Raw genomic sequence first — 26,763 nt, 5'->3', positions numbered from 1 at the left:
TTGTAACTTTTTTATGACACTGTACTATGACTTTTTTAATACCTTACTATGACTTTTGACATTTTTATGATTTACTATACGATGACTTGTTTTGACATTTTTTACGACATACTATACAATGACTCTTTTATAAAACACTGTAATTTGCCTTTTGTGTGAATTTAAAATTAATAACTGTAAATCTACAAAAATCTATGTACTGTAGGTCCTAACTGAAAAAAACTGGAATCATGAGAGATGAAGAGAAGACATTATTACATGTAGAAGCATCCTTGTGAAGTTTATCTCACATGATGAAATAAGCAAACACCAGAGGGATTTGTGTTTTCTGTTTATGTAAATTGTTCATGTAGACGATATGTCAGATTCTGACACGTTTGACTCAATCAAAGCAGAAAAACAGAAGCAGACATCTTCTCTGAGTTTTCATCACCAATAGCATTATTTTCTACAAAATTGCACATTTCAAAACACAGGGATTTTTAGTTTTCAGTTCAGTTTCATTGAAATGGGACTGGGGCGGATTTCGACTTTTGAAAACAAAATCAAAAGGATCCCACCGACCAAAATACTGTAAGGAACATGTTACATAATATTTGAAATCCAGAGGTCTCACAACAGCATTCATACACAACAATTTACTGATCTAATTAAAAATCTGCAATTCATTTAAACAAACTTCATCAAAACCAAATTTTTCAAGTAAAATAACTTATAATCCGAAAATAATCAAACCAAAATAAAATTATCAAAATGGACATTCCCTCATTTACACACTCTCTTTCAGAGATGCATTTCATCAAAAGAACTTCTTTGCTGCTGCTTCTTGTTGACTTCTACAAGAGAAAAGAAGGAGACCTTTCACTTAAGTAAAAGTAGCAATACCACACTGTAGAAATACTCTGTTACAAGTAAAAGTCCTGCATTCAAAATCTTACTAAATTAAAAGTAGAAGTATTAGTACAAGTAATAGCATCAAAATACACTTAAAGTACCAAAAGTAAAAGTACTATTTATGCAGAATGGCCCATTACAAATGAATATATATCACTGGGTTATACTCAGGATGCATTAATGTGCAAGTATCACCATTGTTGCAGCTGGTAGAAGTGGAGCTCATTTTAATTACTTTATATACTGTCGGTAATCCATAAAAATACATCCTAATTTATTAGTTGATTTATATTTTGTATTAATAATCTGAATCTTTAAAAGTGACTACTGTTATCAAACAAATGCAGTGGAGAACAAAATACAATATTGGCTTCCAAAATGTAGTGGAGTAGAAGTGTAAAGTAACATAAAATGGAAAAACTCCCCTGAATTCAATTTTAAATATTTTGAGTAACTGCACTAAGCACTTGAGTAACTGTACTAAGTTACATTACCCTACTGGTTAGAGGCATTTAAATCCACAAGCATTCGTATAGCCAAATAAAAACAACTGATGTCTTACTTGTACATGATGTAGCAGAAGAACAGGACTGACTGGACGACAATGAAGACTGCAAAATGAACAGTGGATAAGCAGGAAGGCATGGGAGGCACCTCGGGGCACTTCATAACCTTGTCAGCAGGATTCTGTGTGGAAAAACATACAGAAAAGAGCACAGAGTTCAGTCAATTCTGTTCTATTTTGTAAACTGCTCCATAAGAGGTTTCACACTGTGATTACTACCTGAGCATTGCGCTGGACCAGGTGCTCCACGTCCCTTTTGACCGTGTGCAGATGCTCCTTGATGTCGTTGAAATGCTGAATGCTCTCGTACGTTCCCATACCACCTGCATTACCCTGGTGTTGGGTCAAGCCGATCTGTTTCAGTGACTCATAAAAGGAGTTTCTGCAGTGACAAAGAGAAGACACACTAAGTCCCTGTAGGAGCGAAAAACATTAAAGTCCTCATATTATGCTCATTTTCAGGTTCATAATTGCATTTAGAGGATGTACCAAAATAGGTTTAAGTGGTTTCATTTTCAAAAAACACTATTTTTTGTTGTACTGCACACTACTGCAGCTCCTCTTTTCACCCTGTGTGTTGAGCTCTCTGTTTTAGCTACAGTGTGAGACATCTCACTTCTATTCCATCTTTGTTGGGAGTCGCACATGTGCAGTACCTAGGTCAGCACTGCTAGCTTGTCAGTTGCAGAGTATGAGGGAGTGCCATGCTAGCAGCTAGGCGAGCATTATAATGTGTGTTACAAAGTGACACACGTGTCACGGAAGTAACGGCTGGACTACAATAGAGCTGTTTGGAGCAGTTTGTGAACAGTGTTTTCTGTGGGAGATGGTAAGTCCCTTTGGGGTGGACTTTGGGCTTTTTCACATTGTAAACCTATAACGTGCACAAAAAAAGATATATAAACACAATAAAGGAAAGGGAAAAAGCCAAAAAGCAGAATATGAGCACTTTAATGCTGCAACTGCTTCCCCCTAAGGACTGGAATGCTACAATCTTTAGTGCAAACGCCTTTTAATACTAAATAAATATCTCTGCAACATAGTATTTACCTTTGACAATTTGAATCATGTGTTGAGTGAATCCATGTTGGGAAACATGATTTACAGTAAATATGCTGTGTGGTATCATTTATTTACAGTAATACAAATTGTCCAAAATTAATCTTTTAATCCCTATTCACTAGAGGCTACATATTCTCAAAGTTCGAAAAACAGAAAATTACCATCTGATAAAAGAGGTCATGATTGCTGAATTAATCCCTTATAAAAAACATGTTCTTACAACAGCTTACAAGTACAGGAGGATAAGAAACAGATCACAGAGGACGGCTATCGGGAATCCAGAGTCTCGTCATAATGCTAAAGACAAAATAAAAAAGCACATGAAAGGTGGAAACAAAAGCATTCATTGTAAATGTATTGTTTCATTGAGTGAAATCAAGTAGCCTTAAGTCTTTCCAATGTGAGAAAGGGAGAGAAAATGTTTTAAAGTGCCCATATTATGAAAAAAAACACTTTTTCTGGGATTTGGGGAGTTATTTTATGTCTCTGGTGCTTCCACACGCATACAAACTTTGAAAAAAATCCATCCATGCTGTTTAGAGTGAGATACGGTTTCTGAATGTGTCCTGCCTTCAGTCTCTGGGTGAGCTGTTCAAAATCGGCACGGCTTGTGACGTCACAAGCCGAAACGAGCTGGCTAACCGCAACCGTTAATGCTAACGCTAGCATGCTACCTCGTTCTCAATAGCAAACCACTGCTATAACACACACAAGTTCACCATAATCTACAAAAGAACTACTTCCATGTGCGCCCTCATTTAGAAGAAGTCTCCCAGCTAATCCTGCCTTGTAACTGACTGAAGTTGTAGAAACAGCCTTTCTTTTACTGTCTATGGAGCTAGCTAGCTGACATGATCTACATCTGAGCTACTGCACATGTGCAAGTGCAATCAGAGATCGTACAGAAGACGAAAAAGAAAAGAGGTCTCACTCTGTAGCTAAAACAGAGACCAGCTGAAAAGAGGATCTGCAGCAGTGAGAGAGAGCTGTGCAGTACAACAAAAATATGGTGTTTTTTGAAAATTAAACCATGTAAACCTATTCTGGTACAACCTTAAAATACAATCATGAACCTGAAAATGAGCATAATATGGGTGCTTTAAATAACTAAATAACAATAAAAAAGGCCTGGTTCTTCTGGTGAGCAAAACACCGGCTTAGTTTGGATCCACTCTCGATAGTTGGCAAATGCTTTCACCATTACTGGTTGCTTAGGTAATGAGGAACTTAATTGTTAACAATGGGGACAATTGTAATTGGTTTTGTGTGTGATTAAATTAGACAAAAAAAAGTGAGCTGCAGTATTTTTAGTACGAAATTTCCTCTTTGTGGGTCTCTGAGATGAGATCTATTGATGCACCTACCCAAAGTAACTGCTACTGTTTACACATGAGCACAATCTGCAACTTCCACACATTTATGCTAAAGCATTATCAGTAATACCAGACCTAATATAAATACTGTATATTTGTCTAATTTAAGCTTAGTTGGCTCTGTCAAACCAAAAGGTATAAAATATCCTACTAGTACCTGTAAAGCACACTAATTAACACGTTATATATTGTTTAAATTGTACAAAAACCTGTGTAAAATTGGCAATTTGTGGTTTTACAGGGGTTATGTGCTATTGCCAATGCCAGGCAGCAAAGACACAAGCATATTTTCTAAAAATGTCGAAATATTCCTTTAAGTATGTTTGAGATTGAGAGTAGCAGGATTTATGGTTGAGAGGGTTAAAAGTCACTACTAAGGTAATAGGGGTATGTTTCTATAGTAATAGATGTGTTACCTAAAACTCTGTTCACTCTTGCATCATTCCCTCAAGAAGACATCAAAATATACAATCCAAAACCATTACGGTCATGGCTCACCAGTAATAAAATGTGAAATCTGTATCTTCACTTTCAATTTAATCAGCAAATGAACTACAAATACAGTGTAAACCATTTTTAGAAGAGAATGAAGACGTCTAAGCCCGGATCATATTTCTCGACAAAATTACATTTCTTAAAGTTGATTACTTACAGGGAGAAAGCAATTAAGTTTCCCTTATCATCGTCATAAAACACATGAAAGACGATTATAAAGAAAAAAGTGACCAGACAAATGAAAGGAATTCCAGCAGTGTAAGTAGGAAGTCCCTAAGAGATGGATTGTGAAAAGAAATCAATTGGAGGTAAACCATGTTTGGGCTGCGTATGACAGATGTATTTTAAGACTACTAATCTGATAAGGACTAAATGGTGCTAAGATGGTGGCCTTTTCTTGCTCGGCCACATGGCTGAGGTCTGAAAGGACGGACAGGGATGACATATAAACAAAATCTAATTTGTTTTACAGAGAGGGGAAAATAAAATCTCCCTTGAGAAAGTAAGTGAGCATTTATTAAACCCTACATCTAATCTTCATCTGCTACAAGTGACCCATTTATGAGCAGAAAGCCCTCCTTGGAGTCTGAGATGAAGTCCTATCATGTGTGTTTAAAAGATGGGCCAGGATAAACTGAGAGTTTAATCTACAAAGTAATACAGATCAGTTGCTCACATTAGCACATTAGAGGGAGCAGCTGCAGCCTTTTGCCAGGGTCTCAACTGTCCATCAGCTTACTCATGTTCACCTCTGATAATGTGCTTTCTTACAATTGAATTATTACAGAAACTCTGTCGTTCCCTGCCATCTATATAATGTAATTCACTTATAGAAACGTAGAAATAGAACAAATGAGACCCGTAAGTGAGAGTTTGGGTCCATATGTGTTATGGGTCAACAATATAATAAAGAAAATCATGTATGCAAAATCATTTGAGGATGAATGTCCTGTTGGATTTAGGGCAAATAAACAGCTTGGTTCTTTTATGATACATGAGACCAAGAGATTAATGTTACATAAAATAAAATATTTAATATCTTGTGATTCTGATTAATTCTTAATACGGGTGTATTAAAATTAAGACACATAATCAAACTGCGGCCACAGGACAAATATGCTGTTGTTGAATAAAATAAACACACTTTGTTTAGACGATTGATTTTTTTAGAAAGGGGACAAAGTGCTGACGTAAATTTAAGACTTCAAGACTAAGACAATTACAAGCTGGACACAAGACCAGTTGGATCATTTATAACTTAATTATTGGCAAAATAGAGAAAAACATCAATTAAAATCCCCTCACAAATTTATGAGAAGGGTTTTGTTTTTAAATATTCTGCATGCTCAAAACGACTACGGCTACAAGCACCTTAGGCAAGCAATACAAAAGCACAAGATACAAGTTCTAAACATTTCAAAATAAAAAAAAACAGTCATGGAAGGGACACCATCATAAAATCTCTTAAGCTGTATTATCTCAGCATTAAAAACATGTTAAGCTTCCGTATACCTCGCGGCACCCTGGGTTAGGGACATGTTCCAAGGCTCAGTCCTTACCACAGTTGCCCTGGTTCGATTCCAACCCGCGGCCCTTTGCTGCATGTCGTCCCCTCTTTCTCTCCCCCCTTAACTGTCTACAGTTGTCCTTTCAATCAAAGGCAAACAAGCCCAAAACATAAAGGATAAAACAAAAAGCTGTTGTCATCTGAGAGTGGTAAGGAGACCATCTAACTAAAATGGAAGGACTTGACTTGATTTTCTCGACAAATGTTCATCTGATCGCCTATATAGCCACGCTAACGGTTCTTGAGCTGAAAGCAGAAATACCAGAGGCCAAGCAATCGGACAGTTCTTAACAGACATGTTTTGAATGGACACGTCACTCATTTTTACAATTACTGAACAAGAAGGAGAAGAAGATTACCGCTGGATATTACTATACCCATCATGCTGTATGTCTCAGTAATGATAGAATTCTTATTCACAGAGATGATATCCTTTAAAAACTAAGTCACCTTTTTGGGTTTCCACATGGCTAAAATCTTTAGGCTGCTGATAAACTGTCTGAGAACACGTCCAAACTTCTGCAAGAAGTCCAGTTTTTACATCAGGTGTAAATTATGCAACTGCCAAGTCAAGTCCAAGACCAGGTCCAGTCGAGACCAAGTCAAGACAGAGTCCAGATTAAATAAGTCCTGTTCAAGACCATAATAGGCAATAGTGTCCAAGGTTAATATGGTGATTAAGGAGTTCTATACAACTGATCCCAAATCAGCAGCCAGGACAACTTGCCCAGTTCCCAGGAGCCAAGTCCAAGACAATTCCGAGTCCAACAAGGTACGAGACCAAGACAAGTGCAAGAATTCAACAAGGTGGACTCGAGGCCAGACTTAAGTACTGCATCCATGGTAATTAATAGGGGTGTTACAATTGAATATTGCATCAATGCATCGCGATGGACGGTTTTGCATCGATGCAGTGACCATAATCGATTATTGCTTTATGTTGTTGTTTGTTTGCCATGTTTGTTGCCCTTTGTCTGTTGACTGCTGTGTTCAGACTCCGCTACATTTAGGAAGTGGCTTTTTTAAGAGCAGATACAATAAAAAAGGGAGTGCATATATATCTGACTGCTTGAATTTGTCAATGTGTGTCATGTGTAGCAATATATAATAATATTGAGGAGGTGACGCATCGTGATATAGAATCGATTTGAATCGTTGACAGGATAATCATAATCGAATCGTGACACCAGTGAAGATTCACACCCCTAGTAATTAATTGTTTTTATTTAAATCACAACAAATGAGTAAAACGGTTAAGAGCTAAGATCAAGACAGTGTGACGATTATCCCATATAGTGCCGAGGCTTTCAGTGTGTGTGTGTGTGTGTGTGTGTGTGTGTGTGTGTGTGCGTGCGTGCGTGCGTGCGACTGTTGCTGCAGATGGATTATCAGGCTGGCAGATACCTGTGATGTTGCAGCCACTGCATCCTGAGATTAAATATGATGAGGGATTTAACTGCCAGGATTTCTCTTGTTTTTCTGGAGTATCACATCTCTCTCTTATGTTAAAAACAACAGCTAGTTTTTAGGACTGACCAAACATAAAAAAAACAATGATTATTGACAACAACTGTTGTTACTTACCTCAGCTCATTCAGACTTTTGAGAACCTCCTGCTGGGTGGTTATGACAGTGCCCAACTGTTGTTGACCGACAGTATCCAGCTAAAAGAGAAATACAACACAATGGTCTGAAGGTTAAACACTCCAGTGTCCACATTTGATAAAGCAGTCATAAAAAAAGGTTTTATGAATAAATTAGTTTTGATAACCTGTCATAAAAACTGTTAACCTCAGGAAGAGTACACAGAAATGATACTGAAGGGAATGCATTGTTGTTGTTTTTTTTAATGTGTTGATCATTTGTTTGAGCAGGTTGCCAGTGGTCTCTTATCATCCAAATACATTTTTGAACCATTAAACTGACCAGAAATGGATCTATGCCTTGTAGAAGCAAAACCACTGATGGCATCTCGTGTGCAGAAGCCAACTCTAGGCAACTCACCTGTCCCGACTCAGCGTTCGTCCCCTTCTTGGCGACCTCGTCCGTGATAACAGAAACATATCGCCGCTGCTCGTCCAGGATCATAGCGAGCTGCCGGTGGAGCTGTTTGATCTCCAGGTGGATCCGGTTCTGGCCTTCAAACACCTGACGGATCTCCCGGTCATTCACGCTTTCATACAAGTCCTCAACTGAAGAGGATACAAAGATTAAAACCAATTAAAATACAACCTACAAACCTTTCTTGAGATATTGTTATGTTTCGTGGCTCTTTGATTTATAACTTTCCAAACAATTGAACTTGGCTTGATCAAAGTATATACAGTAAAACAGATCATAAAGAGTAAATAAAAACAACTTTCAACTTTATGATTCAATTCATGATCACTTTAGGATTTGCTTTTTAGAAAACTAACTTGGCTCTCCTTGGACGTCTGGGTGCTCTTTCTGAAACTCCTCTTTCTTTTTGTCGAGCTCTTGCTGAAAGATCTGAAATTCCTCCTGGTACTTGTCCTTCTCTTCTTTAGGAATCTCAGAATCTGGTGGGGGCTTCAGTGGGAGAAACAAAAAAAAAAAAAAAACCTGAATAGAGGCTGTGCTTAGGCTACGTTGTGCACATTCATGCATGCGCACACAGAGACATAGCACAGCTACAGAAAAGTGAACTGGACACACAGGATTGTGAAAGTATTAGAAGCTCTAGTAACATGTAGATACCGGTTGCTGGCCTGGCTCTGTGAGTCTGAACAACAAGAAGGACAAAACATCGTGGTCATCTGATGGAAGAAAGACATTCTGAATTAGGAAATTACAACAGAAATGAACAGATTTTAACTTATGGTAGCACTTTTCATTACTGCACGGTAATAACAAGGTTAAAAGGGAATATAAGTTAGAGGAAAAGGGTGATTATGGGGTAATTACAGAGTGATATCTTGGTTATATCAATGGTAATATGTTCTGCAATAGGGGAATAGCAGATCAGAAACATGAGAATGATACTTGTATTTAACAAAGTTGTAAACAACAATAAAAAACAATTATGTTTTAGCAAGGTAAAAAAAACTTTAATAATGGGGTAATATCAATTTAAAATCTTTTTAGAGAGTCATAATGGGGTAATGTTAAGGTGTTGAAATATGCTGATGAAAAGGAGGATAACAGATAACTATTAATAGAATAATAAGCTCATGATAATGAGACAATAACTCGTGGAAGTAATTTCAGAAAAGAAAAAAATATATTTAGGAAATCGCCATTATAAAAAAATACAAAGCTGCCGGTATTTCTTTTATTATACTTATTTTAAACTAAAACAGCCCTTCAATGTAAACGCATACAGAAGTTAATGTGGAATACGCACTAATCAGCCTGTTTACGCCTTCACACCAGAAAGAGAAAACTAGTCTGGTGTCTAAATGGCTCAAGGGGGACTTTTTAGTAAGAGGACTACAGAGTAGTAGAGAATACTCAATACTCACATTTAACTCACAACTTAAAAGCTTTTCAACACACAGAATGGAATAGTACCTGCTAAACCTCCAGTGGCAGCTGAAATGCCAAAGAAGCCCTCACTGGGAATGATCATGTTGTCCACCTTTGTGCAGAACTCATAGTCCTCTCTGTCTGGAGTGAAACCGTTGTTGATCATAACCTGAGGAGGAAGACAGAACAATGATGCAGCTAAATAAAACACCACTGACTGTGCTAATCGTCATTATGTGGCATTATGAAACCAGGGCCGTAGGCTGAAAAGTGTTGATCGTTAACAAGGTAGAATTGCCTCTTTTCTCTTCATATATAGATAGGAAATAATAACTGGTGTTGATGGTTTCTCCTACCGTCAGCGTCTTCTTGTAGTACGTTATTTTGGCTCGGACAGGATAGGGTTTGTTGCGGAAGTCTCGTAAACATGTGCCAAGGGCTTGTGTGGTGCCGTCACTGGATCAAAACAACATTTTCAGACAAAATATAACAATTGCATTTATACAGCACTGTGCGCCACATAAACACTGAACACAAGCGGAAGAAAAACACAGTATGATAAGAGTTTATTAAATAACTGAGTAACATTAATGGCCATGTATGTTTTTGTAAATACTTGTTTAGTGGTAACAGTAAACAGTGTGAATTCTAAGACAAACTGAAATAGCATTGGAAAAGTGATTTAAAGCTTTCACTGGCCCAGGGGAGATTAGGAAAGATAGAGGATTATTTACTTTCCAAGCAAATATAATCATATTTCTTAATCTTCTTTAAGTTGAATTTTGAGTTGGTGATGACATCTGAGCAATGCAAAAGAAATGTTTACTTACTTTTGATGGTCATAAACAAGGTTGCCATTGTTTCCCACAACAAGTATAGCGGGGTTATTTTTCTGGAATGAAAATGGAAGAAAACAAGGAAACCCATTAATCCCTTTTTCTTTTTCTTTTTTTTCCCCTCATCTGACGATCAGAGGTGGCTTTGCTTTTAGGTAATCTCTAAAAAATATCAATCCCATACCTGAAATAAATAATGATCAAATGTGAGATAAACAGAGCTATGAAACATTTGTTTTGCATGACAGCAACCTATTTAACTAGCTACTTTTAAATATATCTACTTTCTACAACTATTTACAAAATATAAAGAATAAACATTTCATATTTAAAATAACATACATAATAAATTAAGACTTCATAGGGTTCAACGAAGAGAAAAGGAAAACATGTACATATGTTTTATAACCCCCAAAATGAGCCAAAACTAATATTACTACTACTAATATTTAAAAGGCAGAATGAGTAGGATTTGTCGGTTGCCAGCAGGTGAAAGCTAACTCCAGATCCACTCTCGTTTCGGAACGAGATTTGTCTGCTTGGCGTTTCGCCTCACTATATTTAAATGGTCGCTACGTTTTTAAAGGATTTAGAGGTTAACGTCCAAAAAAAGTCCCGAACACAGAAAATGAAATGGAAAAGAAAATACAGGCAGAGGGCAGGGTCTCTGCAGATACAGACACAGCCACATGGGTCTATAAGTGATGACTGAGAGGGATTCTTTTTGTATATAAAAAATCCTGCTCATTGTGCCTTTAAGTTTCTGAAGATGTATAAAGTGAATCCGAAAAATGGATCAGCTCACGGCTGTAATTTCATTTTCAACACTCTTCCTCTATAACTAAACCAGGTGATAACAACCAAACAGAAGCCGTCAAAGAATGAACACGGCTTCAGCAGCGAGTCTTTTTGGCCAGTTTACAAAAAACTCCCCATGAAACACTTTCAGGAACACTTTTGGAAATATACAATCATTGATAGTTATGGCTAAAGAATGAAAACCAACCTTTCCATCGTTGTCAAAGGAGTCAAAGAAGATTCCAACTCCATTCCACTGGTCGGCAGCACCGTACACTGGACCGTCGAGGCCTTGTGCAGTGGTGAACCACAAAGCCTGGTAGGCAAAGAAAATGTGGTACAAATGTTAAGTTTGTTTCAGTACCCTTTACAAAACAAAAGTCAAAGGCTTGTTTTTTGATTTGCCTCTTTTAGGGTCCCTAATCTGACGAATAAGTTAAGTCAGGTCAACAGTTAAACATTGAATATGGGAGAAAATATCACAGGTATTTACCGTATGTGTTTAAGTGCAGCTGTAAATGGATCTGCAGTCGTCACACCTTGACATGATTAAATCATCCAGTGGCATGTTTTAACTCAATATTATAGAATGTATATTAAAAACGTTAAGCTACTTATGTAGCACAAGCTACAACAGCTGAAGATGTGTATGCTGTTCACAACTATTCTTCCGTCAGGTGAGGAAATGCTTGTAATGTAAACCCTGTTGGCGTGACACACCTCATGAAACAGGAAATGCACCTTCTCACGAAATGCAGTTTTAATATGCAACCAGAATATTTTATTTACCTGTTGTCACAGGAGGTCTCGTTACAGGTCATCTTTATTTCTCACATCAACATGGTCAACATATAGGTTTGGTTTATTCATCAATTATAAGGTTGAACATCATTTGGCTGTAAGGTCGTGGATTAAGTGTAAACTGCAGGGTAGTGCAGATTAGGGATGGATATCATTTGAAGATGTCAGAGTCAGTAAAATAGCTACATTTCTGTAACAACATATAACCAATACTTCCTCAGTTTGGGGAATATTAAGATGTTTACTTTTCATTCATTGCTCTACCTACATAAACTATAACAGTGAAAAGTAAGAATGTTTTACTGATTTGGATTATTAAATATCTGATTAAAGCAAGAATGTGAGCAAGAATGTGACCAAACATTCAATACCAACTTTTGAATCATGATGCTCGATGCTACAGACACAATTGTGTTGGTGCTCCAAAAGTATTCTTACCCATCCCCAGTGTAAATGCATAGAGTAGTAGAGTATGCCAGTTCAAGTGTAGTGTCTGATGGTTCTGTACTGACAATATATTAAACGTAAACTAAACTTTAATAACGACTGTAATTGGAAGTGCATTAGTAAGTTGTACAGGATAACACATTCCCTAAAAGAAAACTGAACTGCCTGTCCTTACCAAACCGTCCGCTCCCATCCGGCCTCTTCCAGATACTCTAAAGGTCACCTCGGCCTCCCAGTTGTCAAAGCTGACTTTGTTTTTTGTCCACACAGAGCCCTTCTGACTCCTGAGGGACGTTGTAATGCGCACCTGGTCTGCACTAGGAATAGCATCTTGGATGGAGAGGAGAGATGGAGAGAATAAGCAGGATTTTAGTAGCATGTTATGTTCAATGATCCCTAATAAAATAATATCCTACTAAGTCATCTACAAAAATGTCAACAACATATGTGATGTTTTACCAAAACCACAGGGACACAAAAGTAGTCTGTCTCCTTCTTCCACTAGGCTAACGTGTCGTATTGTTATCATAAGCCAGCATTATCAGGGTGTGCCTACTCTAACATTTTAACTGCCTCAGTACCAGATTCACAAACTGTAAAACATTTTCTTCAGATTTGTTTGTACAATCTAGGTTTACTCAGCTTTACATAAACATGTGCATACTTGTGCTGAAACGAGAACCTATCAATTTATTGTTAACGTCACTGCTTTTCTTTTCTCTGTTTCATATCATTTTAACTTGAGTAACGTTGGGTTTTGCAGTGCTGGACCAATAAAACAAGCATTTTGTTCTGGAAACTTGTGATGGGCATTCTGTCTCTGTTTTTGAACATTTTATAGACTAAACAGTTGATTAATCGATACGTCAATCAAATATATAAGTCAACATTACCTAGTTCTAGCTTTTTGCTTAGGATTTGCTTATTTTCTTTCTAGTAAACTGAATAAATTAAGGTTGTCTACTGTTGGTTGGACAAAACAAACAATGTTGATTACATGGACACTGTCCATGTAATCAAAATGTCCCCACTTTGAGTCTAGACTTTTTACGCCACCCCCACATCTCTCTCCCCTAGTTTCCTGTCACCTCTATATTGTCCTGTCTAACAAAGGAGAGAAAATGTCCCCAAAAGATTCTTTATGATGTCACCTTTGACTCTGGGAAATTGACAGACTAATCAACAGACCAATAATCTTTAGTTAGAGCCCTAAATCAATGCTGATTTCGAAGGGAGTGCAGTGTAATCTCATGCTGCAGCTTATTGAATGCTCATATCAGCAACTAGACAACTCACTTATGTGTGATGCAAGAATCCAAAGGCCCATCTGTGCAAGAGGAAAGTTCAACACTTGAGTTGCATGTGTCTGCACAGACTCTCAGTCTGCACCAAAAGGTGCTTTCCGACCGGATAGTACTTGTACTTTTAAGGTGTAGTTTTTAATCAGCCTAGGACACGTTTGAATAGGGCTGTAACTCTGACATTAAATCTAGGGTGCTAAAATGTGTAAATTCCTTGGTTCCGTTTTAAATGGATGCACAAAGCAAACCGCTGTCATTTCTGCAACATCCTTAGCGGAAACACGTCCGTTATAAACCGTAAACATGACCGGCCTCAGCTGTCCTCATGTCATCTTGATACTTGAGGGTTTTAAGCTAAAACAACAGACGACCAGCAACTCTGTAGCTGTGTTGTTGACAGCTGGATGCAAACTTACTTCCAGTGTGAATCCAAAACGGAATATTGCCGTCGGTCTGAGACAGGTGCGGTCCTTTAAAGCTGAATTTGTACTCAAACCGGCGGTGGGGAAGCTCTTCTGACGTCGAGGCACCGGCGGCGATATCGGCGACACTGCAGTGAAATATTAACGTTGTGAGAAAAGTTAATAACAACACACGAGCTTTGGCAGCCGGGCGCTGTGCAATGGACACCGCCATGTTTCTGTATCACTGCTGACGTAGCGCTGAGGCCATGAGCATGACGGGATGTCTGTAGGGCCAACAGGGCGGTTTCTGATTGGTCGGGGGGGTTTTTTGTTCCTTTTTCTCTCTTTTCTTCTTTTTTTTAAGGTTACAGCTGAGTCGACAATAGGGGCCTTTTTTACGTCACGTTGTCAGTAAAATAAATAATAAGAAATTAAAATACAGACATGTAGATACATTAAGGGTATATGCATGTATACAAATTTAAGGCTGCAACTAATGTTTTTTTTTCATGAGCGATTAATCTTCGAATTATTTTTTCGATTAATTGTTGATTTTTACAAAATGTCAGAACATTTTGTAAAAATGCCCATCACAATTTCCCAAAGTGCATTTGATATTTTGGTACATTGTCAAAAATACTAATGCTAATAGTTTTGCTATATGTTATTATTATTAATGCTAATGCAAATGCTAATACCACTATTTTAGTTAAGGTAATACTGACACTGTGCTAATACTACGATTACTACGAATGCAAACACTAACACTAATGCCATGTCAGAAAATAGTCAAATATGCCCATCATAATCTCCTAAAGATGATGGTGTCATTAAATCCTCACAAATGACAAGCTGGCCATTCACATTAAGATATGTTTAGCTAATATGTTGTATATTAATAGTGTTGTATAGTGTATTTGTGTTATGGGACATGTAATCAATAGGCATTTTCCTTATCATTACTACATCCTGCACAGATTGCACCTGGACAAAGATGTTTTATATGATATACAAATTAGCTGAATTAGCAATCAAAGAACCACAATGACAAGCCACTAACATATCTGTCTCAGGTAAGTCAAAATCCACATACAGTAAAGGTTTTAGGCCTTTCAGCTGCTGTACAGCATCACTTGTTTTGTTCTGGACGGCTCGCTCATCAGTCTGCATGAGGTCAGAGAAAGGTTAAATGACGTGGCCATGCTGACTGCAGTCTGAAATTCTCAGCGGGAGACAGGAGATGACACAATAACGTGCCACTCGCTTTCTATCTACTTTCACCAGCTTCTTCCTATTGCTTCTGGAGGTGCAGCATCACTTTCTGTGAGGGTCCTGTGATTACGGGTTCAGAAACGAACCCCCATAACAAAACAGGCCATTGTGGTGCCACTAATCTAGGGATTTTGACTATTCTGGCAAATGATCAGCAAATTGCAAGGCCATTTACATTTACATCATTTCCACACATTTGTTATCCTTAATGGTGGTAGTTGGTGCTCAGTCAATCCACAGTGGATTAATGTCAATCACAAAAATTGAAACTTGAATTATTTTTTCTTGTACCAGACAGAACAGAGTTTTGATTCTAAATCAATATAACAATGTTTCCCTCTCTGTGTTGAAGGAGTTAATGTCAAAGTCAAAGCGACATAATAAAATCTGTTCTATAGCAGGAATGATGCCAACTGGATCGAAAGGCACAAGATCGCATGGCTTCGTCAATGTTAGGGAATACAAAAGCCTAAGTAAGTAAGTATCTATGTATGTATGTATGTATGCATACATAGGTATGACAGGAATGTCTGTTACTTATCAAACTGGTTCCATGTAGTGTTTTAAATAATATAGTTAGACACACTGTGAATATACAGACATATATCAGAGAAGCTTTAGGGTATGCAACTCTGAAAAGTGATATATTAGGACATACGCCTGATTATGAAAAGATCTTGATGCTCTCTATGGAAAAATTAGGATGTGCATGAGTAGACACAGTGAATAATTATATCATCATCATTAAGAAATTCTCATAACTCTAGTGTAACATTTAAAACTCATGAAAAGCACTAAGTTGCAGTGGATTTAGAGAGCAGAGAAAATAGAGGCCTCTGTCCTTTGTTTGAGGAAGTCCTCATTAGAGAGTTAAACCACACTCTTTGTAAGGAAATGTAGGATTTAAATAACAATAGCAATGCTAATGGCCCATTTAGTGGTGGACAATGAGAACCTGTAGGATGTTAATGGGTCACTGAGACTGTGAATAGCCTATTACATGAGTCAGCACAAATATTTGGCCAGTGAATTATAGGATGCTGTAGTAAACGTGTCGCATGGGTTAGGGCTATTGGAGCCTGAACTATGAATGTTAAAATAATACTGTATTTTAAATATATATTGGATATATTAGATCTGCATTTTATCAATCTATACCCACACTGAATCTAGTTTGATCTGTTTGATCTGTTAAATCAATTTTGACCACAATAAAGCTAATAACTTGAAATGTTCTACCTCACATCCACTTGCTGTGTGTATTTTGGCCATCATTTGGATGAGTCCAAATTTAGTGATCCACATCAGATAAACAAATAACAGTTGTGTTGTGCATGGGGCTACTTGTATCTGGAGGATCTAAAGGTGTTTGTATTACCCATGTCACATTAGGGGGAAAGGGAGAGTGGCTTGTCACCTCCTGGTGTGTCACTGCAGCTTAGTTAAATGAAGCCTGTTGCCTCATGGTGTTTATTCATACCTGAAAAGCACAAAGCAATCCATTATCACAAGAACAAAATGTCTGCTGAGACGACAGCATGCTGAGGAAATGTCCTGTGGTTGAACCCGCTGTGCTCTTAAGTTTACCACCATGATGCAAATCTCTAACTGACCCTAGACGAGGAGCACATGGTTTTTTAATGCTTAAAATACCATTTGATGAGCTTTGATTTCTTTCAGTATTTCTGCTGTGCAAAATATGATAGAAGTGCAACCAACAGGCCCTACTTACTGTAGTTAAAACCAGATTTTGATCATGATAATTCCAAACTAAGATTTAATGATTACTCCACATTAGTATAGACTGGCTTTGTTGCTGTTTTATTTGTTGGCCCAATTGTGCGCACATAGGCCGCATACTCACCCTCAACAATGCAGAAGGACTAAACCTTTATTTCAGATTGCTTCAACACGGTCCAGTGTAGTCTAGCCAAGAGAGGGCACTTATTGTCCACTAAGGACTTTGCCACATTCATTTGAAGAGCAGTCCTTTCTCATTATTAACAGACACACTAAATGATGGGCCCCAAACAATACAGAACAGATCCCTTTATGCGCACAAGTGCTCAACGTTTCGGCAACCACTGTGTGCCCTCCACCACTCCCTCTTCTTTTCAGATACCTGCACATAAGTGAAAGATGTGGAGGACACAAAAGATATTCTCAACTTTCCTCTTCTTCCATTCTGTGAAACAGGCCCATTTTAAAGCCTTTATTTGTGCAAAGCCTCTCATTAACTCTGCTCATGCTGCCTCCCTCGGCTTGCCATTGCTTAAGTACTGGGTGTTGTAAAAAAGCTACCAATTAGTCCCTCATCAGCTCCAATTAGAGGAGACAAAGCCTGAGTAAAGATAACTCAATGAGAGGGAGAGGTGGAAGGGTGAGGGCCATCTACGTGTGTTTCTGTGTGAGTTTGTGTACATGTGTGTAGCCCGGCCCGGCACAACATAGTTTGTAATCATTGAAGAACTTGTGGCCATTCAGTTTGACCCACTGCAGCACAGGTCCATTCACTCTCCAGGCTCCTCAGCAGACCCTTTTCTCAGGGCCAAGTGTTGTTGTGCTGGGAAGACAGGCCCCCCAGGAGTCCCAGAAAGAGAGCCATTCAATCCTCTCTACCTGCTTGCAGCATATAAAGCACTTAAGGCCAGGCCAATCTCTCATTATTGTCTCCTTCACTCTCAATACTTCCTTAAACTTAGGCTCCAACAAGAGCAAGCCCCTTTAGATGGGGAAATAGGGGATGTATGTTAAGGGGGTGCCTTTCGTCTCATTAGAATTGAATTTGCACTGTCTTGTAATTACGTAGGAGGGCAACAATGTATTTTTTTCATCATAATCTTCACTGAATGGGGGATTTTTGGAGCAGTTAATTTGCTGCCCACACTAATGCATTAATGAATGAATTGGGTAACACTAATTTTCTCTATGCTGCCTCTCTGTTTGTTTCCTCTATCGGTTTCCAACAGTTCTGGGCAGCCGCTACTAATTAAATTACCTCATTAAGGCCACTATGGCAGCACAGTAACTCACTCATTAATTTGGTTATTAAACATTTTCTTTGGAAAGGGGGCTGGAGGTGTTCTCATTCAGTGTTGCATCTTTTTCTGGGTAGTTCTAAATAATGAGGGGGACAAGCAGGGAGATATAATTAGGAACAAGGGGGCACTTCAGCAAATATTAGAAATCTTTTAAGGCTTGCCCTTCTATGATGGTGATTAATTACTTCCAGAAGAGATTTTGCAGACATATATTGCCAAGTTTTTTTCCAGACAAAATCACCCAAGCTCGTTAAAAGGATGTGCACAGGACTTTAATTTCGGCCCCTCTTTAATCAAATGGGAATCATGGCACGTACTGTTCTCTGAAAATGGGCTCATTGTGCAAATATCCAACATGTAAACAATGATGTCATGTTTAATGAAGGTGGCATCTGACTGTTTTGAAGGACTTCTTGGCACGCGCTAAAATAAATTCACAAATGTGTTTTTCTTTGTGTTGTTGATGAAGTGATTGGAATTGTGATAGATAATTATGACAACACAATTCTTAGTTTTCCTTGACAACAAACAGCGTGGATGATGTCTAATTTTAATGCAATGCATTTGAACATTAAAATCTTTGTATTAAATATATATTTTTCAAATAATGTCACTGGAGGCAGCCCACTATGTTGTCAATCTTTAAAAAGAAAGATGGTAAATATAGTTGCATAAGAACATCTTTCAGTGATTGAGTTCGAAAACAAACAAGAAAACACATTACCCACGCTGAGTGGACATTTCCACAGAGCTTTATTCACAATTGGGTTTTGATTATCTTCATGTGCGTCTCTGTGAACTACACTGCATCGTTTAATGTGTTCACTGAATACTGAGACTGACTGAGAAATGACTGCCACCTAGTGGAGTTAAAGGAGTACTGCATGACTGTGTGGGGCACAGTGTACTGTGGGCAGTGGTAGAAGAAATATTTAAATCATATACTTATATATATATATACACACACTATATACTAGAAGTAAAAGTAGCAATACCACACTATAAAAATAAACAGTAAAATATAGTTAAAGTATCAAACGTAAAAGTATTTATGCAGAATGACCCCTTTGAGAGGGTCACTCGATTATGTATAAGATTATTATTGATACATTAACATGTAAGCAACATTTTAATATTGTAGATGCTCAGGTGAAGTCAATTTTAACTACTTACAATTTGATCAAGAATAGATTCATCGATAATTAAAAATATATTAGTTGCTGCCTGGTTTAATATTTAATGGATTGTTGTTTTAATTTAAAATGTTAAACTTTAACTATAGCTGTTATATACATGGGCATCAAAAGAAAATACTCAAGTACCTCAAATTGTACTTAAGTACAATACTTGAGTAAATTTACTTAGTTACATTCTACTACACTCTTTCACACATTTCATACATCTGTGTTTTTTGGTCACATTCATTTATCACAGCTTATCAGTGGTTGAAGAAGTATTTAAATATTATACTTAGAAAAAGTAGCAAGTCACATTCTTTAAGTGAAAGTTTTACCAGCAAAATGTACTTAAAGTAAAAGTACTTATTTAGTTAAAAATGAAGTTATAAAACACCTAATTAAAACAATAAGAATCAATACTGATAATAAATTAGCTTTAGAAGTTAGACCAGTGCTGATAAACAAGACTAAGGTTTCTTGAGTTGCCTGTTTTGAATGTTATTTCATGTTCTTGTTATGTATGAAAATAAAAATGACATCACCTTGTTTTGGTCAAGCTCCCAGAGATTATGTCTGCAACTTCTCTTCGTCCAAATAAAGGACAGAGTGAGATGTAAGTTATGAGTAAAAAGCGACCAGGGGGAACGAAAAGGGTGAAACAAAACGTTTGACTTCAGAAAAGGCTTTACTACATCAAAAACCAGCTGGCAGCCCAACGCTAAACCTTCTCAATTCAGAGGCCAAACCTGTTCAGTCTCTTCCAGCAATGACTTCATAGCCCTCAGTATTTCAGACTAATGTGGATAATGACAAGAACTAGAGTAATGTTACATTGTTTAATCCTATTAGTGTTGTATGATTTTACATTTTTAAAGTTATACATGCTTTTTTAAAGCATCTTTCAAAAGGTCAATAGTCATGAACAATTTAATTGGTAACACTACTACTACTTTACTTCCCGTTTTTAGCATTTACAAACATATAGTTTATAACACACTATAATGTTGTGTACAGTGATTATGTACAGTACAAGTTTGCTCATCTAAGTAAATATCCTGACTGACCTTAAGATGAACTCTTTTGTAAAAGTTCTGACACTTTAGCCTTGGAAGACTGCACACAAAAGCTGGAAATATTGCCTTTTAGACTAAGTAATCATATTGTAGGATGTTAGAGATTCATTAGTCCTTTATTTCTCAGTATCGCTGACTAAAGAACTTGATCATGTAAAATGACCCAGAAGTGTCTTTGAGAATGTCTCCCTCTGGTGGAGAACTATCAGTCAAATATGATCCACACAGCCATCCAAAACACATCTATTCTTTCACCTACTTATATGTACATAATGTTTACCCATCTTTGTTCAGCTTTTTTTGTCCTTGTTTTTACATTAAAACAACAAAAAAAACAATTTCCTTGTATGTTTACGTACACATGCTTGGCAACGCAAGTATTCTTTTCCATCATCTTCCAATTCTATTGTCAGTTGGTTCATCATTTAGTGTGTGGCTCCATTTCTAATACAATTAGTGTGAAACAGAATAATATAATGTCATTAAGTAAAGAGGTAAAAACCGCTTCCATGAGAGACTTGTTTAATGTGCTGTGAAGGAACCATATGTTTTAAAAAATATATATAGAATAAAAAAAACATGCATTTGCACTGTCTACTCATTTTTGTTAAAAAATATTCACACAAACTCTCGTATATCTTACAAAAATAAACATCTGATTCACAGGCATACAGTACATTCTGTTTAAATAAAAGAAAGCAAACTACTTCAATATTTACACCTGACATTAAGTATTTAAACCCACTCCCTTTAAATATTCCAGTCAAAGTCTGTTCTCTCGCTCGCTGGTTTCCTCTTCCTGTTCCTCTTAGACCCTCCGCCTGTTCGAGCTGGAGGTTCCTTGTAGTCCTCACCTGAGCCTGTATCCAGATTGTCCTTGTTGTCCCACCAGCTGTCAGGGACCGCAGGAAAGTCCTCTCCTGGAGAGTGCATCGGTCGACCGTACACCTTGCTCTGCAGGTCAGCGATGTCGTTACGGATGTCTGCCATCAGGAGAAGCAGGAAATCAAAGGAGCCTGGGGGGCCCTGGGGGTCGAGAACGACAGAAACTAATTATTTTACAAATAATATACATAAATACGTTTATTATCTTACAAATTATGTGTGGACATATAATTAAGCTTACCCTCCTTTTTAAAAACGGAAAGATTACATTTCTCTATATTTATCCCAACAGAAATCCAGCTGATCAGTGGACTGTCTGCGACAGACCACTGGCTACTGAGCTTTTTCTCATGATTTGTTAACGTTAGCACCATCAGTGTTTATCTAAGAGGATAATGCTTACCCTGTACTGGATACTATTTACTTTGAGTTTGACAGTATCATTAACTGTGTTGTTTAATGTCCACAAAAGTCCACAGTCGTCTGTTTTTCAGACATGCTTTTGTTTAACTGTATTGTTCTGAATAATGGTAACAAGTTACAATAGTGTGGCATCAATATAGATAGGCAGAATCTTACTGGTGGTCCGACAGGCCCAGGAGCTCCTCGATCCCCCTGGGGCAACAAAAAAATATTTAGCTTACATGAATTACAGCGGGGGGAAAGCACGAGAAGAATTCATATAATTCTAGTTTGTGAACTTCCTTTTAAAAGAGCTAGAGGAAGGGATAGAAATCTGAGAGAGTAACCACAAATGCCTGAATAAGCACGCACATCATTTTAATGTAACATGTTTTGTGGAAGATTAAAATCAGTTTGTAGAACTGTTCCCGAAACTGCATCCTGTGTATGTAAAAGACAAAAAAGTGTGGGCTGTCTGAAGTCAACTGTGAAGTATAATGGCAGCCAGTTGACATACCCCACACACACACACACACACACACACACACACACACACACACACACACACACACACACACACACACACCTGACCACTGTGGTTGTTAGCCGGGCTCTGGGTCACACTGGGGCTGTGAGTGTTTTGGCAGATGGTTTGGATTTGTTACTCAGAGAGACAGATTACCATCAACCTCCAATCTATCCACACAAACATCTCAGCTGTAGTGAAAGAATACCAAGGTACTATGTCAATAAAGCAGATGCACCTAAGTTGTTCCATACGTTATCCACAAGCTAAGCAAACAGTGATACTGGTATAACAAGACCACACTCTCTTCAGCTTTGATACCTCGTACTTCTCTTAGGGCGTTTTCGCACATACCTCATTTGGTCCGGACTTTTGGACTTTTCAGTTTGATCTGAACAAAAATTACAGGTGTGAAACATCCCGGACCATGGTCCGGATCAAAAGACCAAATTTTGGTCCGATAAAAAGAGGTGGTCTCGGTCCGGTTCGTTTATTGTGTGAAAGCATTTTTTGGATGGTTCGGACTTTCGGACCAAATACAAGAAGCTCTGGCAGGCTCTCCTTGTGTTACAAGACCGGGGAAGCTCCTTTAAGGAATAGCTCGGTGCTTAGTGTGTAGGCTACATGAGAGAGTGTGTGACGGTGAATGCGCTCAGAGCAGACAGCTGTCGGCTATCAGAGCTGAGAATACATCAGCAGTTTATTTGTTAAGTAGTGGTAAATGTACAGTGTAGGTTTCTGTTTGTCTCTGACTAAATTCTCCAGAAAGAAAGTTCCCGTGTCTTGCTTCTCAACATCACAACAAAACAAAAAGAGCCACGGCAGTAGGGGAGAGCAGCAGTCAGCTGAAAAAACTCCGACCCAGAGAGAGGATACGAAAGGACGAGGAAGCCCGTCTACAAACCAATCAATTATAAGTATCTGGAGATGCAGCTCACGTATGTCATGATGGCAGGACGTAGTTTTGTCACGTATAGATCTTTAGTGCGCTTGCATAACAGCAGTGTGAAACCAAAACTTACAGGATCAAATGTTACAATGTAACAAAAACATGAACCTTGGTCTTTCAGATGTGAAAACGCCCTTAGACAGTGTGACATGGATGACTCGTCATTGTTGAATCATTATTGACCAAAATCACAATAATCCTGACTTTTATTTCCAATAGGCTTTGCATTTGTAGCTCATCTGTGTACCATTAGTGTTGCCATGGTCTCAAATGATGTTCATATTTGCTTTATCATCATTAATGACAATAATAGCTAAACTAACTGCTTTGAAGCACACTGCAGAAGTCTGAAGGCCGAAACGACATTATCTGCAAACAGCAAAGATGGCATCATATTTTCCGAACCACAGCTGCTGTTTGATTTTCCTTTCTAGGATTATTACAAAATGAGAAGGAACGCACGAGCAAATCTGGTTAAATACAAAAAAATGCAAACACAAATCTCACTGTAACCAGAGTGGAATCTGCATTGTGCCTCCTTAATCTAAGACTTAACCATCTGCTGGAGCCTTTTTTTTTTAACGCTATGCCTTAGGCTTCACGGGGAGGCTATGCAGAAAAAAAAAAAAACATTCAAGTTATCCTTTTGAAAGTTGGTTACTACCTTTCATCAGCTGATCCAAAGGCACTGTTAACCAAATCCATGTGATAATTCCAGACAACCGCACTAGCCCAGAGGTATCCAGAGTCTTGACACTGGTGGTCAGGAGGAAGTTACTTGGTTGCCACTTGAACAGACTTGCTGTGGGCCTCAGCTTCTTGTGATTTGGGTCAATTCTTACTCAGGTTGCCGGAGAAACGTGTTTGCAAGTGAGAGGTTATATCACTCTAAACAAACAGTGATCCTCTGATAGAATCTGTCATCTCAAATCCAAGTTTGAGTACAATCATTTAAACCTATACATGGCCACTCAGACACCAAATAATAATGCTCTGCTTGTGTTCATCCGGAGAAGCTATTCCACCAAATCATGCTCATTTCGAATAATTCTTAACAAGAGCATCAAAATAGTGCCTATTGCTGTTTGGCAAACCAGTCTTCCTCTGTAAACTTGTAGCAACTTGCAGTGATCCTATCACCTGCAGGGACAAACTGAGGATTTGTGAAAATCCTGGCACCTGGCTTGTGGTTTTCCCCTTGTATAAATTTGGAGAAGCTGAAAAACATTTTGGCTATTGAGAAATATTTTTTGACAGACATGGTGTTGGCAGATGAGCCACATGTATTTTGTTGGTACTTTTGAACCTCCTGCAACTCTTATCTTTCTTTTGAGAGAGGCCGCGTTCAGTGAGCCAAGAGTCAAATTATGCTGCCAACATGAATAACTCCTCTGCCTGTGGGGCAACATGCTGGACCCATTCTACAATGTGCAACAACAAAAAAAAGTTACAGTAGGTTACACAGATAGGACAAGATTACATGACAAACAGCATCTGACCTCACCTTTAGGCCATCTTTCCCCGGTGCTCCTGGAGGCCCCTGTTAAATGAAAACAAAAACAAATTGTATTTCGTATCTGTTTCAATCGAGTTTGCATGTTTGTCAGTTTCCTTTCACACTCCAAAGACATACAACTGGATACTGTAAAACCCGTAAATGTTAATTTGCACGTGACTATCAGATGGCGTTTCCCTACCTTGCACCCAGATGTGTTAATGTTAGATCTAATATTTTCTCAGAAAACTATTTTTTTTCTTTTTCTAAATATTTTTAACTTCAAAACTGACATCTTCCTTGTGCTCCACCAACAACGATTATCTGGGGTTAACATTGTGCCTGCCTCTAGGTCATTTTTGATTGACTTCAGCTCGATAGTACAGAGTGCTTTGATCTCTTTCCTGGGACATTCATCATTCAAAAAGTGTAAAAACATTGTATAGGGAGTAGGGCATATATTCAGATCAGTACCAAGCCTGTGAGTCACACACAAAGTATAATGGCAGCCAGTTGACATACGGTCACACACACACACACACACACACACACACACACTTTGGCATCATGCAGCTCATGATATGACTATTTGCGAGTGTTGATGGTCTGATTTATCAATAAAGGAGATTGCATAAATACTCAAGCTTTAAAAACTGGAAACATGTCTCTGTGGCCACATTCTTGATTCAGATCCCACACTTTTAAACACTCACTTCACACTCGCAGGCAAGACCGAGTGCTGCACAAGAACACAGCATGCCAAAGAAAACAACTAAAACTGTAAACGGATTCTGCTTTCTTTGTTATTATTGTCGTTACAGTGTGTCATCTTTTTTCCCCCCTTACAGAAGTGTGGGTTTCTTTAAGAGGGTGAATGAAGTATTGTAGATACCTGGTTGCTCCCTACATATGCTCTCTTTATTAAGACAAATCAATTACAGCTCTTCTGGGGCCTGTCTCATGATGCAGGATTACTAAATTACTTGGATAAATAAACAAAAAAACATTGAAGGAAGTTAAAAGAGTTTTTCATGGTTTTACTGCATTCAGTGCTGTCATCCAGATTAATTGAGTAATTCAGATGTAAGGTGTCAAATTGAACCAACAGATGGCAAAGGTGGACTTAAGAGACTGGTATCCAGGAATAACCCAGAGCAGTGGAGGTCACTGTCAGAAGAGCACACACACAGTTCCATACTTGCTGATTAAATAGCCTATGTTGTTAGATCTAAGAAATGTGACAAATTAAATTGTATACAAATACTGAGTAAATGTGTATATTTTACCTGATGAACCATTGTGTGGCAGATTTAATTAAAACTCAATTATTTATAATAACTGGGAAAAAAAGTATACATTAACTGACCACGGGTCCTCTGGGGCCCCGCTTGATGTGGGACAGGTCTGGTGTGGGTCCAATGGGTCCCATCAAGCCCCTATGACCAGGAGGCCCAGGGGGCCCCAACTGTCCTGCAAGTCCTGGAGGGCCCTCTGGTCCTGGATCTCCTAAAACAATCCAGACTGATATTAGTGAACTAAAGATAACTGATCACAAAAAAGGTCAGAGACAGAATATATGATTTTTGCTAAATAGATTGAATGTTTTTTTAGCAATGCTAGTGGCTCTAGAGATGGCAATGTTGGTCAGTTGGTCGGTCCAACTGACATATGTTATGAACTATTCCTCTAGTTCCACGTTTTCATTTATTTGGTGAAACATCTCAACATCTACTGGATACATTGGCACAAACTTTGGTACAGACATGCATGGTTCCCAGATTATGAATCCTAATGACTGTGGCGATCTCCTGACTTTTCCTCTAGCATCACCTTAAGGTTGACATTTGTGGTTCTAAGTGTATAGTATAACCAATGAATGGATTAATTACCATGATACATGAATTACCATTGAT

At 38.1% G+C, this 26,763-nt stretch overlaps 2 protein-coding genes across 3 annotated transcripts in view; both read right to left on the bottom strand.

Moving 5' to 3' along the window:
- Positions 1 to 318: 318 nt before the first annotated feature.
- On the bottom strand, positions 319 to 14,299 carry lman1 (lectin, mannose-binding, 1). The gene is made up of 13 exons (XM_078271779.1): positions 14,042 to 14,299; positions 12,500 to 12,654; positions 11,285 to 11,392; positions 10,273 to 10,334; positions 9,799 to 9,898; positions 9,488 to 9,611; positions 8,675 to 8,733; positions 8,374 to 8,506; positions 7,961 to 8,148; positions 7,541 to 7,620; positions 1,679 to 1,841; positions 1,457 to 1,581; positions 319 to 836 (listed from the first exon to the last, which is right to left on the bottom strand). The coding sequence occupies exons 1-13, from the start codon at positions 14,259 to 14,261 to the stop codon at positions 800 to 802; spliced, it is 1,554 nt and encodes a 517-aa protein (XP_078127905.1). The 5' UTR covers positions 14,262 to 14,299; the 3' UTR covers positions 319 to 799.
- Positions 14,300 to 21,098: 6,799 nt separating this feature from the next.
- The window catches only part of ccbe1 (collagen and calcium binding EGF domains 1), a 38,312-nt gene continuing 32,647 nt past the window's right edge, over positions 21,099 to 26,763 (bottom strand). For both annotated transcript variants that reach the window (XM_078271073.1, XM_078271072.1), the window contains exons 8-11: positions 26,217 to 26,356; positions 24,860 to 24,895; positions 22,058 to 22,093; positions 21,099 to 21,619 (exon numbers count right to left, since the gene is read on the bottom strand). In XM_078271073.1, the coding sequence (XP_078127199.1) occupies positions 21,344 to 21,619; positions 22,058 to 22,093; positions 24,860 to 24,895; positions 26,217 to 26,356 (488 nt within the window). In that variant the 3' untranslated portion in view covers positions 21,099 to 21,343. The remainder of the gene's footprint in view (positions 21,620 to 22,057; positions 22,094 to 24,859; positions 24,896 to 26,216; positions 26,357 to 26,763) is intronic.

This window comes from Sander vitreus, chromosome 16 (assembly GCF_031162955.1).
Source record: "Sander vitreus isolate 19-12246 chromosome 16, sanVit1, whole genome shotgun sequence".
Lineage (NCBI taxonomy): Eukaryota > Metazoa > Chordata > Actinopteri > Perciformes > Percidae > Sander > Sander vitreus.
The sequence above is the reverse complement of the archived record's forward strand: the minus strand, read 5'-3'. Positions and strand labels throughout refer to the sequence as shown.

What these genes read in the sequence shown, in the direction of transcription:
- lman1 (XM_078271779.1), bottom strand. Translation starts at nt 14,261, where the DNA reads ATGGCGGTGTCCATTGCACAGCGCCCGGCTGCCAAAGCTCGTGTGTTG. An exon ending in ACTACAAGAAGACGCTGACG is followed by an intron (nt 9,612 to 9,798) that starts GTAGGAGAAACC and finishes CTTCCTCCTCAG; the next exon opens with GTTATGATCAACAACGGTTT. An exon ending in TTCTGCTACATCATGTACAA is followed by an intron (nt 837 to 1,456) that starts GTAAGACATCAG and finishes TTTCTCTTGTAG; the next exon opens with AAGTCAACAAGAAGCAGCAG.